The 15,000-nt window shown below is 33.9% G+C and overlaps 1 protein-coding gene across 7 annotated transcripts in view; it reads right to left on the reverse strand.

Moving 5' to 3' along the window:
* The window catches only part of LOC128249915 (uncharacterized), a 58,416-nt gene that overhangs the window by 17,033 nt on the left and 26,383 nt on the right, over positions 1–15,000 (reverse strand). For all 7 annotated transcript variants that reach the window (XR_016244901.1, XR_016244902.1, XM_089365588.1 and 4 more), the window contains exon 3: positions 7,131–7,356. Coding sequence is in view for 5 of the 7 variants with exons in the window: in XM_089365588.1 (XP_089221714.1) it covers positions 7,131–7,356 (226 nt within the window). In the remaining 2 variants the exon portion in view is untranslated. The remainder of the gene's footprint in view (positions 1–7,130; positions 7,357–15,000) is intronic.

Consider the following 15,000-nt stretch of genomic DNA (forward strand, 5'->3'; position numbering starts at 1 on the left):
CTGAATATGTTGTGATATTTCACATGTATCTTAGGTTGTTATTATCTCCCCCTGATAATCTCACCCTCTCTAGTAAGTCTATTATCTCTCTTTCTCCCCTTCTCTGTGTATATACACACAAAAAACACACGCACATTTACACACAAACACACACAAACATATATGTACATATGTCAATGCATCAATATGAATACATATGTGCATATATATATGTATATATGTATACGTATATATATATATATATATATATATATATATATATATATATAGGCGCAGATGTAGGCATATACACTTAGGTTTACGTATATTTGTGCTATGTAATAGAGATAAAGGGTTTGATAGTAACGTTGATGGAAGTATTTCGCGCGTTTTGTCTCTTGGCAATCTCTCACCACGCCATTTTAAGCAACAAAAACAAAAACAACTACAGCAATAACAACAATAACAAGTGCAGTAGCAGCGGCTGCGACTACAACAACAACAACAACAACAACAATAACAACAACAATAAATACATCGAAATTGCCCTAAACAATGACGTTCGTAGGATTTATCGGCAATCTTTTTCTGTGCCTAATATATTTGTATATACGTCGTTAAATGCACACGCACGCACGCGCACAAACACACACACACACACACACACACACACACACACACGTACACACAAACATACTTAAATGCTCATATACATATATACTCATATACCGGTCGATAAGCATACATATATGATTGTTTATCTATGTACATATATATATATATATATACATGCATGCATTCCTACATACATGCATATACACGCATGCATACATATACATGTGTTCATATACGTTTATGTGGGGATATATATATATATATATATATATATATATATATGCATACATACATATTTATCAATATACACAGACGCTCTTTGTTCCATTATGTATGATATCTTTAATGCGAGCGCTAAGCACAGGAATATCAAGTGAAAGAATATGATATGTATAACATGTTCCTATTAATCTTGGCTCTAAGAGCTCCGAGGATAGCAACAGATCGAGTGTGGATGCAGCATAACTGTCACCGAGGGAACTCGAGAAACGGGAATGTTGCCACCCACGTGAGCGTAATCCAAAATGTCACACACATACTAATATATGTGTGTGTGTTTGTGTACACACACATATATATATATATATATATATATATATATATATATATATATATATATATATATATAATTATGTGTATTTCTTCTATCTTAATGAATAAAAATTCTTCTGATAGAATAAATGGGTTAATAGAAACCAATGTAGCAAAGAACACAAAATAACTGTGGTTAGCTCCTGTTTTTAAGGCAGGAACTCCTTGAAATTTTGGGTATTTGAGTATATTTAAGAATTTAAGGATTGGAGAAAACACATGTTATAATTGCATACTTTATTCCTACATATGTTTCAAAGGATTACAACCTGTGTGATCCATAGGGATCTATCAAAGATCCCTATGGATCACACAGGTTGTAATCCTTTGAAACATATGTAGGAATAAAGTATGCAATTATAACATGTGTTTTCTCCAATCCTTAAATTCTTATATATATATATATATATATATATATGTATATATATATATATATATATATATATATATATATATATATGTATGTATGTATGTATGTATGTATGTGTAGCCGTGTGATGAGAGACCTGTGTGTGTGTGTGGGTGTGTAAGAAATGGAGAGAGAAACACGGTGAATATTACTTGAAATATCAGGGAATATAAGGAAAAACCCAGGTGAAGAATTTATTTTGTAACCTTTCGGAAATGGTAAATCTTTGAGTTGTTTGAATATTTGATGAAGCTTCTCAAAAGACCTGGAACCATTCTTGACATTGATACAGCGAAAACATGGAATTATTTATAATCTTACCATTTTGTGTATTAAAAGATTTATACTTTACATTAGCTGTTAACAAAATCTTAACACACAACACCTTGCCAGTGTAAATTCTAGTTTCGCTCGTCCGAGTTGATTGTCGAGTTATAGCGGTAAATCAGCGCCAAAATCTTACCTTTAGTGTTTTATGAAAAACAATAAATCTTTTATAGTCAGGTGAGGGGTCTCATCACAGGCTGATGAGATCTGACACACATTCCATGTAAACCATGTAAACCAGGTGTGTTTGTCCCATGGTCAAGTGGTCAGCCGCTAAAACGAATCCCAAACTTGCTACTCTTGTGAAGAGGATGTCTGGGCATCCAGCAGGACTAAAAGCGAGACTTGTCGAAGACGGATGAGCTTCTTGTAGGCCAACAGCCATTCAGTTGAAGAAGGTAATGCCGAACCACCCCAATATCTCTGCCAGAAAAAAAGGCGTATATATATATATATATATATATATATATATATATATATATATATATATATATATATATATATATATATATATGTACATATATATGTATATTTGTGTATATATATATGTATATACATTTATATATGTGTATATAATATATCTATCTATCTATCTATCTATCTATTTATCTCTCTCTCTCTCTCTCTCTCTCTCTCTCTCTCTATATATATATATATATATATATATATATATATATATATATATATATACAAACATATATATATATACTCACATATACACACACAAAGGCACGTATATACACATAAACATATATATATATATGTATGGATGTCGGTACTACGAGTGTGCTTGTGTGCATGTATGTATGTATTTGCACATGTGTGACAGCATATGTTGCTGTGTGTGCATTTGTGTGGGTGAGTGTGTGCGCCAAATGGCTGCCAATATCTGTAGACTTAAAAGAAATGAATTAAAAAGAAACAATAATCCAGAGAAAATGGAAAGAGGATGAAAGAGAGAGAGAGAGGGGGGGGTAGCGACTGAGAGAGAGAGAAGGAGAGGGAGACAGGGAGAGAGAATGAGTGAGGGAGCAAGAGCGGTAGACAGTATGAGGAGGAGAGCCAGTGAGTGAAAGAGAGAAAGTGGGAGAGAGAGAGATAAAAAAACAACAAACCTTGAAGGGATTTTGTATTCATCATAAAGACTGGATTGTGACAATGACTCATAGATAATGTGTGTATGTGTGTGTGTATACAGACACATATATGTATGCATTTATGTATGTCTGTTATGCATATATATATATATATATATATATATATATATATATACATCATATATATATATGAATGCATGTATGTATAAATATGTGAACATGTATACGTACATATAACACACACACACATATATTTAGATATATACACGGACTTATATACGAACATATATGCATATATACATACATGCATACATATATATATGTGTGTATATATATGTATGTATTAGTGTTTCAAAGTTATCTATTAGCACTAGACAGAAAGGCAGATACATCGACATGAACACGAACACACAGGCACATACATACATGCATAAATACATACATACATACATACATACATACACACGTATATACATATATATATGTGCGTGTGTGTGTGTGTGTGTGTGTGTGTGTGTGTATGTGTGTGTGTGTGTGTGAATGTATATATGTATATACGGATATGATATATATCTAAATATAATTATTAGGGGCATAAGTACAGTTCGGTAACCCTGGCAAGAGTAGTATTCTGGTAAGCAAAGGAAGATCAGTTACTGCACCAGCATGACCGCAGCCACTTGGCTGAAACACATAAATAAATAAATAAATAAATAAATGATTAAAAGGAGCTTTCTGCGAATCTAAGTTATGATCCAGTAAACGTGTTATGAGCCTCGCAGAGTGAAATAGGATTTATTTAGTTTAGGAAAAGACAAGTTAAAGGAATGTAACGAACATTTTCTTAAACGAAAGGTATGCAATACACGCGATATATGCGACACATGCAATAGCATTCACTTCCTCTGATGAGTTAATTTATATGAGGTATGGAATAAACAACGTTCGTTTATGGAAACGTCCGTGACATTGGATTTGATAGTATGTATGTACAGTTAGATAGATAGATAGATAGATAGATAGATAGATAGATAGATAGATAGATAGATAGATAGATAGATAGATAGATAGATAGATAGATAGATAGATATGAGAGAAAGAAATGAGGTTGTGGACGTCGGTCCATAAGTAGTTTTCAACTTCATGCTTCGGGGATTCAGTCGCATAATGCGGCACCTGGAGATTGTGTCTTCTACAAAGCCCCTTCATTGTGAGTGAAGTTGGTAGACGGGAACCGTGTCGAAGCCCGTCATATATATAAATATATTCAGTTGAAGAGCGTAGGTTCGAAACGTTAAAGACTTTCTCTATTCTCGAGCGTTATACTAATACATCCATTTGTTGTTTACACCACATGTCTTCGTCTGTTGTTTTTTTCAGTGGGTGGGTGTGTCTGCGTGCTTGTGTTTTCCCTGACTACCACCGGTGTTGGCTTGTTTACGTCTCCATAACTTAGCGTTTTGACTAAACATTTCAAGGTTGTACCCCAACATTCCAGCAGTCCGATGACTGAAAAGAGTCCTGAGACAAACACTCACACACACATACACATATATATGTATGCATACGTGTGTGTGTGTGTGTGCTTATATCTATATGTGTGTGCATGTGTGTGTGTGTGTGTGTACATACACACACATATAGATAGGCAGGTCGGTAGGCAGACAGACAGTCACACAGACAGACAGACAGACAGGCAGACAGACAGACAGGCAGACAGACAGACAGACAGGTAGATAGATAGAGAGAGAGACAGAGAGAGAGAGAGACAGAGAGAGAGACAGAGAGAGAGAGAGACAGAGAGAGAGACAGAGAGAGAGACAGAGAGAGAGACAGAGAGAGACAGAGAGAGACAGAGAGAGACAGAGATAAACATAGGTTTCCACAGACTAGTTGTGTCTGTCACGTAAACAGAAGGCACACAGACCGACCGACTGACCGAACGACAAGCTGACACAGACACACACACACACACACACACACAGAGGAAGATAAACAGTAAATAAATCTGTAATAATGTAAGGTGGGGTGGGTGGGTGGGTGGAGGGCGAAACGAATGAAACAACGACATTCAGCTGCCACATCTTGAGTGACGCGATCACCTGGAAAGGTTGGCAAACATGAAAAGTGACAGCCATTGAATTACATTGATCACGAAGTTGTTGCTTGTTTTCTCAATAAAATGAAGATTATTGTTTCTAACAATGGAAACGTTTCTCTGTAGACAATCAATTGAGGAAAACAATTAAATAAGGAAGAAAGGATGTGTGTGTGTGTGTGTGTGTGTGTGAGTGTGTGTGTGCATTTGTACGTTTGTATGTATAGATTTATGTTTATTATATAGGTAAGTATAATTGTTTCTATTATAGGCACAAGACCTGAAATTGGGTGGGTGGGGATAGTCGATTACATCGACCACGGTACTCAACTGGTATTTAATTTATCGACCCCGGCGGAATTTGAACTCAGAACGTAGCGTGCACACACACACATACATATATATAAATACTTACATATATATAAATATACATACATATATATATATATATATATATATATATATATATATATATATATATATATATATATATATATATATATATATATATATATATATATATATAGGTAAGTGGTAGATTTGCCTCGATCCTTCAGGGGTAGTCTGAAGCATCCAAGCAACCAAGGGATGTTTAAATCCGGAGGCACATATATATACATATACCTATTTATATATATATATTTATAGATATACATATATATATTTATAGATATACATGTATACATATATATATATATATATATATATATATATATATATATATATATATATATATATATATATATATATATATATATATATATATATATATATATTCATATATACATATATGCATATATTCATATATACGTACATATATGTATAGAAGCATTCACGCAAAAAGAACGCACATGCTTATTACATTTACACAGTAAAATCCAATATGGCTGCCTGCTATCATTTTGGGTTCCGATAGTAGTAATGTATAGTGTTGCCAGTTCTAGAACTACGGAAACACCATTGTTAACGCTGGTTGTATTTCCTGTTCCATACTTCGGAAAACACTCCTACAAATTTTCCTAAGAAAAATTTATATATATATACATATATATATATATAATATATATATACATGTATGTAGATATATATATATAATCCAAAAACGAAACAAAACCAATTAACTAACCATCCTTAAAATAACTCGCAGGAATTACCATAACCAGTTATTTTAGCATGGTGTAATAGCAAGCAATCAGATGTGTTTGTTTGTTGTTGTTCTTATTGCCATCCATAGTTGTCGCTGTTCTCAATTGTCAAGATGGCGGAATTTGTCGATGGAACATTGAATGATGATAGTCTGTGTTATTAACTGGTGGTTATATTTATGTGTAATGTTGTTGTTGTGGTGGTGATGGTGGTGGTAGTGCTTGTTGTTGTTTTTGTTGTTGTTGTTATCTAGACGATATCAATGTGATAAATTCTGTTATAATTTACCATAACTGCCACGAATATTTCCATATAAAGTAAGTAACAACATGCTTCACAATAACTTTTTATACTGCAAGAGAGGCAATCTCTGGCATTCCTCCTCTCTCTCCCCCACTTAATAAGTATGTGTTTATGTTGTGTGTGTGAATATGTGTATACATATGCATGCATATAAACGTGTGTGTGTGCACAAATATGCATGTATGTATATATATATATATATATATATATATATATATATATATATAGTTACAAAAGACTAGCTTTCTCGTATACACGTTTATTTATGCATATAAATACATACACGCATATATATATATATATATATATATATATATATATATATATATATATATATATATAATACACTCAATACACAGACATATATATACATACATACACACATACATACATACATACATACATTCATACATACATATACATGCAAGCATATAAATTTAAATCTGATTTATTAAGCTGTATAAACGTACAACGCCATTGATAGTGTAACATATAAGAAAACCGCCTTAATACGCACTCTAAGAAAGAAAAAACAAGAACTCCAACAAAAAACGAAATTTCTCACCATTCCTCTTTTTCTTATTGGTACCTTTGTCTTACAATTCCCAATCCATTCTCTAAACTTGAAGAATTTCGCACGACATTGTGTCAAGTTTCGCTGATTTGTTTTGGTTTGGGTTGTGTTTCTCTTATGATTTTGACATATCTTCTCTTCTTGAAGTCTGTGATGGACCAGAAGTAATTCTGATGAATAGCGTCGGTGCCAAAACACCAAGACGTCTGTCAGGAATCTACAAATGATTTGATTCCCATGTTTAAAGGTGTTCATGTATGTTTATACATACATACATACATACATACATACATATATATAACACGCATACATATATATATTACATACACAAACACACGCATGCACACATATACACACATATATACATATATTCATATATATATGTATATACGAATATATGTGTATATATATATATATATATATATATATATATATATATATATATATATAATATGCATATACAAAAACATATATCTACATATAGAAAGACAGACACACAGGCAGACAGACACACAGACAGACAGACAGACAGACAGACACACAGACAGACACACAGACAGACACACAGACAGACACACAGACAGACACACAGACAGACACACAGACAGACACACAGACAGACACACAGACAGACACACAGACAGACACACAGACAGACACACAGTTAGATAGATAGATAGATAGATAGATAGATAGATAGATAGATAGATAGATAGATAGATAGATAGATAGATAGATAGATAGATAGATAGATAGAAAAACAGACGACAGACAGAAAGGCAGACGACAGATAGATAGATAGATAGATAGATAGGTACGTGTGTGTGTCTGGTTTTATAACTCATACTGGGTATGAGGGAAAAAACGACGGTTTTTTGTATACATTCACTTACACACACGCACACAAATATATATATATATATATATATATATATATATATACACACACATGTATATACATTTATATACATACACACACTCACATTTATATATATATATAATGTGTGTGTGTATATGTATGGTGAAGAGTTTAAATCTGTTGGGAGCGGTTGGAGATTCATTGCATTATTTGTATTCTGTGTTTCACGTGATGTTTATCAAGCATTGTGAATACAGTTATATCCAAAACGTAAGAGGTTGATTCTGATTGATATCGATATGTTACATGATTGAATACTTTAGGGATCGAAGGTGAATTGACTACGATAGTGTAAAGATACGTAGTCCATACCTTGGGCCATCAAGGTATGGTCTTTGTTGCCTATATTTAAATTTTTTGCGTTTCTACAATATTTTTTAACTTTTAATCATTCTCGAACTGGACAGGCATATAACATCAAGCCAGCCGACACGAAATATATCTTGTGAGACTTCTTTAACGATGTACCTGAAGAGACCCAGACTGATGGATCGAAACATATGTTGTACTTAATAAAAGTCTAATACGAAATCCATCTCCTACTGTCAATTAATACTATCACCTTGACTGCCACTGCGAAGTCCCTGAAATAAATCCGACGGAAGTGTCCCACAACTGCGGATGACACCAGGTAGCCTCAATTGTGCCGGTGCTCTACTCAACATTTAAACACACTAATCGAATTATACGTATTTGTCTAAATTTTTCTATTATTATGCACACACACACACGCACACATGCATGCATATATACATACACACGCATGCACACACACACACATGCATACATACATATATACATACGTACGAATATACACTCATGCACACACATACATACACATATATTACATTGAAGATAGTGAAGTAGGGAACTGAAGTAGGGAGGTGTAGGGGAGAAGAAGCGGGATTGGGGTGGGGGTGTTACCTATTTCGTTTTCCGTTTTAATCTTTCTTATTTGTTTTTGGTTTTTATTTCTAATTTTTCTTCATGTTTATGATTTTCTTCTAGTTTTCTAAAATATTCTCAGCATATTCTATTGTATACATTTTACACCCACGCACACATACACACACAAGCATACACATACACAGCAAACCGACACACGTACAATGCACATTGTGCAACACACACATCAAATTCAACATAAACATTCACTAACACACGCGAACACATTCACATACACAAACATACACACACGTGCACACACACACATACACAGCCTCATAGAAACCCAAGCAGCGCTAGAATTGGTTTCAAGTGGTTTTGGGATTTTATAATTGATTAAACTGATAGAGAAATGTTTAAAATTATGCTCCAACTCCCAACTGACACTCGATAAAAATATAATTTGACGATTCAAAATACTATTTCATTGGGTTGAAGCTTCAACTTCGAAATTCTAATCTTAAATTTTATTTTATTTGGACTCTTCAGTATTTTTCCTTGGTTTCTGAAGTTTTGATATTTCAAATCGAAAAAAGAAAAAGGAATGAATTTGCGAAAATAAAGCAAAGAAACAAATTTTGAATTCAAATTTCTAACTTTACTAATTGTCACAAGAGTTTCATTCTACATCTTTAGATAAGTATTTCTTTTTTCGGCTTCCATTTCCAAAAATCTAAACCAAACATTCTTTTGTTTTTTCTATCAATAATAAAGATAAAGAATGTTACATGAAAGAATCTCGAATGCGGATATGTAACAGAATGGCAGCATTTATACATGAGAAATACTAACACGCAATCAAGGAAATGTTAATGTCTTAGCGGAGAACTAATCTGCTGGTGGAATATCGACCACATTCGAAGCATCCTTGGGCAGCGGTTAAGCTCTCGGTCTAGTGCCTCAGTTCATCTCTTATCCTAAAAACCAGTGGCATTCCAGCCGTGACTAACTCTTCATTTGGGTCTATTATATAATGTTCGTTATTAATTGAAGACGGTAGAGGAACTTAAAGATTTGTCTGTGACTAGTTCACCCTTTTTAGGGATTTTGTTTAAAGTTCCTTTTATAAGAAAACATTCTCTCTCTCTCTCTCTCTCTCTCTCTCTCTCTCTCTCTCCACACGCACACTTTCTCTCTCTCACTCTTTCACAGATATTAGCACACAAATCTAAAAACGAAGAAACCACAAACACATACGTAATACATACTTAGCAGGCAATACGCTTCTTTACAACGATATATACTTATGTGTGTGTGTGTGTGTGTGTGTATGTGTACACACACTCTCTCTCTCTGTCTCTCTGTCTCTCTCTCTCTCTCTCTCTCTCACACACACATATATGTATGTATGTATGTATGTATATACCCATGTATAAACGCAGATATACGTATGTGCGTCAACCCTCGCCCCTTTTCGCACCCACACCTGTTTCTGATTATAAGGGCTGATTAAGCCGTGAAGATTTTAAGATTTTTGCCTATTTAATGTAAGTGTGAGAGAGCGATTTCTAAGTCATACGCCTAGAAGCAAAGAATAAAATATTTGATACGACCGAAAATTAATCGAATGTAGCATGCACATTACAAGATTCCCAAATCAGCTTCTTTTATCTTTTAACGTATAATTAAATTCATCGTTTGGCCATTTTAGGATCCAGGCTTCCCTTCGACTTCCAGCTTCTGTTCATCTACCTCAGGGTATGTGGGTGGGTACGTGGTATGTGTGTATACATGTACATATACATGAATATATATACACATATACATTTATATATGCGTGTATATATATATATATATATATATATATATATATATATATATATATATATATATATATATGCATACATATACACACATATATAGCTATTGAAATACTTTACTGATTGATGGAATATTCTCTATAATGATACAGCATAATATATCGTATCTCATTATAGCCTATCACTTCATTTTACGCATACTGTGTCAAATACTTCATACGTACATACACATACGCACACGCCGCACACACGCAAGTACACACACATGCATACGCACATATTTAGATAAATAGATAGATAGATGCGTGCATTCATATACACACATAAATATGTATTGCACACATACATGATGTATGTGTTTGGCTATATATATTAATACATGAAGTGCACGTATGTTGGTATGTAGATAAGTGGATATACAGACAGATAGACAAACAGACAGACAAACAGACATACACTCGTGTATCAAAGGAACATAGATTACATAATTACAGGTATATATACACCTTCATATACGTGCAAAGTAACTCATTCACAGATTCAGTAATTCCAAAGCAAAAAGTGCCATTTTGTGAGCGGCTTAAATTCTGCCAAAAAGAATTTTTATAAATCTCGATGACAAACAGACATTCGTGTATCGAAACCTAGGCTTTCTTCCACCTGGAATGAATATTGTTTTAAAAATCAGCCCAAACCAATGCCAATGTTGGAAATATAGGCAAAGAAAGAGACAGATTAACATGGATTTAGCAAATCCAATCTGGAAGCGGAACGGTGGAAATAAGGCGAGACTTTCTAAAGTTTGACGTGTAGACTTTGCCCCGTTTCCTTTCAACTTTTACTTGTTTCAGTCATTAGATGGCAGCCATGCCAGGGCACCGCCTTGAAGAACTTTTTAATCGGACGGATCGACCACAGTACTTATCCTTTTAAGGGCTGGGACTTCTTCTATCAGATACGGGGATGTAAACGCACCAACACTGGTTGTCAAGCAGTGGTGGAGTCAAGCACACACACAAACACGACGAGTTCCTTTTAAGCTTCTACAAATCAAATCCACTAACAAGGCTTTGATCAGCCAGAGAACACTTGCCCAAGGTGCCACACAGTGGGACTGAACGCGGAACCATGTGATTGGGAAGCAAATTACTCACCCTATAGTCACGCCCGTTCCAGCAAATTCCAGCGACGGGGCTTAGTCAACTGATTACAAAATGTTATTCCGTCAACTATATTGGTTCGTTTCTTTCCATATTTACCATTCATATAATCGGTATTTTCGCCAGGATTTACTGTTCGTATTGAATGTTATCTGCATTAAGAGGATAATGTTTTCTGATATCCTGACCCATAAATTCTGTCAACCAAGATATTGTATGGAATGTTGACTTGGTATTTGACAGGGCTCCCTGGGACCCTTGTTCACTAAACATACGTACATATATGTGTGCATGTGCCTCTGTGTGTATGTGTGTGTGTATGTGTTTGTGTGTGTGTATATATATATATATATATATATATATATATGTGTGTGTGTGTGTGTGTGTGTGTGTGTGTGTGTGTATCTATATCTATATCTACACACACACGGACGCACACACCCACCAACACATATATATATAGCATGTTTGTATATATACATACATATATATATATATATATATATATATATATATATATATATATATGCTTACGGTACATGTTCCATACAAATATACAAATATAGGCGAATGTTGTATTTAGCCTACGACATATAATATCATAATATATTTAAAAACAAAATTTATTGCATAATATTTTCTAATGGAATAAGTTATGAGAGAGATATCTCTTTTCAACAAACATGAGATATGCTGTGAAGTTGTTAAAAGTAAGGCAGAATTTCATTTGAGAACTAACATATTATATCGTAATATTCTATAAAGATATATTTGATATCCATAATGGTATGTTTATTCACAGGAATAAATAAACCCTGCAGATATCCACAGAAGAAACTGCCGTCAAACTAACAGAAAAAAAAGCCATCTACGATAGTATTAATATCGGTTTTATGATACACTCAAACGCCATTTTGAATTGATAAACATTTTTTCTCTCTCGCGAATATCAATGCTTTACCGTGGTATATTCGGTTCGCCTGTTTCAATATTTATGTTACGTATACCATTTAGTTAGATGTATGTGTGTGTGTGTGTGTGTGTGTGTGTGTGTGCGTGCGTGCATGCGTGTGTGTGTGTGTGCGTGTGTGTGTGTGTCTGTATCCAAGAATACAAATATATTCAATAATATGCCTTGGTATGCACAATCATATGCATTCATACGTGTATATATATATAAAATATATATATGCATATATATATATGCGTATATATATATATATATATATATATATATATATATATATATATATATATATATATATATATATATATATATATATATATATATATATATATATATACATATATATATATACATATATATATATATATATATATATATATATATATATATATATATACATACATTTATATATATATATACATATATATACATACATACATATATATACATACATATATATAGGCAAATCCAGATTGCTTTACGTTTATGTTGATGTGGTTATATAGATCCCGTTACTCATATATTTCGCACACACACATACACACACACACACACACACACACACAGGTTTGCTCGTATTTATCCTCATATATAGCACACTTTCATAATTTCTGTTCTTATGTAAAATACACACACGCACGCACGCACGCACGCACGCACGCACGCACGCACGCACATATGTTTGTATCCATGTATGCCTATGCGTTGTGGGTGTGAGTTTTATTAATGTTTAAACATATCGCATGAATATATATTTCATTTTATGCATAACACAGAGAAAGACACTGGCATACAAATGCATACACACACACACACACACATACATACATACATACATACATACATACATACATACATACATACATACATGCATATTTTTGTGAGTTGGTTTGTGAGAAATTATTTGTGCCTGTCTGGATATGTGCAAAATATTGAAATATATTCAGTGAATATATATTGCCATTTATTCAACGACACACACACCCGCCCTGCCCCCTGCACACACACCCATGCACACATAAGCACACACACACACACTCATATATATATGCGCATCCATACGTATACTCACGCGTAGACATACATATGGACATATTACATATATGTGTATGTGCATGATTATATTCAAATATTTATGTATATGCATACATATGTCTCTCTCTCTCTCTCTCTCTCTCTCTCTCTCTCTCTCTCTCTCTCTCTCTCTCTCTCTCTCTATATATATATATATATATATATATATATATATATATATATATATATATATATACATGTATATATATGTGTGAGTGTGTGTGTATATGTATAGACATATATGAATGCGTGTGTGTGTGAGTGTGTGAATTGTATTCCAATTACTTGGATCGCCGTGCTGATGGAGTATGTGATGCAACCTGCTCGCAGCTGGGGAAGATATTTCACTCAAGAGAATTCAATAAGCATTACAGGTATACGAGTAGCAACCTGCATGTACAAAAAAGGCATACGGGTACATGATTGATGACAACTTGCACTTGGGTAATGATACTCTGGTACATGAATAACGACATTTGTGCGACACACGAGAAGATGAATTGTTTGTCGCACGATTATATAAAATTATTCATCACGCTAAATTTTATATATTTTTAGGCAGATTTTTAACTGAGACCCACGTAATCAACATTAAACGTGGACATAGAAATAGATACCCGTTTGTCTTTTTAATAAATCGCTATGCAAAAGAGGACTCTGCGACAAAATTATCCAGAAACAACGAGATGGAGAACACGATGAGTAATAGAAATGAATTTAAACCATTCTCCGATGCAGCAGCTATTTTGCTTTAAAGACTGTCACATACGGATAAAATGTCGCCAAGTATTTTGTCCGGCGTACTAATCATTCTGCCCACTCGCCACGTTAGTAACGATAACAATTCTTTCTATTCAAGGCACAAGGCTTGAAATTTGTGGGAGGAGGACAGTCGATTACATCGACCCCCAGTGTTCCACTGCTACTTATTTGATCGGCCCCGAAAGGATAAACGGCAAAGTCGATCTTGAACTCAGAACGTAGCGGCAGTGGAAATACCACCGCTAAACATTTCGCCCGGTGTGCTCGTGGTTCT

This window comes from Octopus bimaculoides, chromosome 18 (assembly GCF_046866305.1).
Source record: "Octopus bimaculoides isolate indiv1 chromosome 18, ASM4686630v1, whole genome shotgun sequence".
Taxonomy (NCBI): Eukaryota; Metazoa; Mollusca; class Cephalopoda; order Octopoda; family Octopodidae; genus Octopus; species Octopus bimaculoides.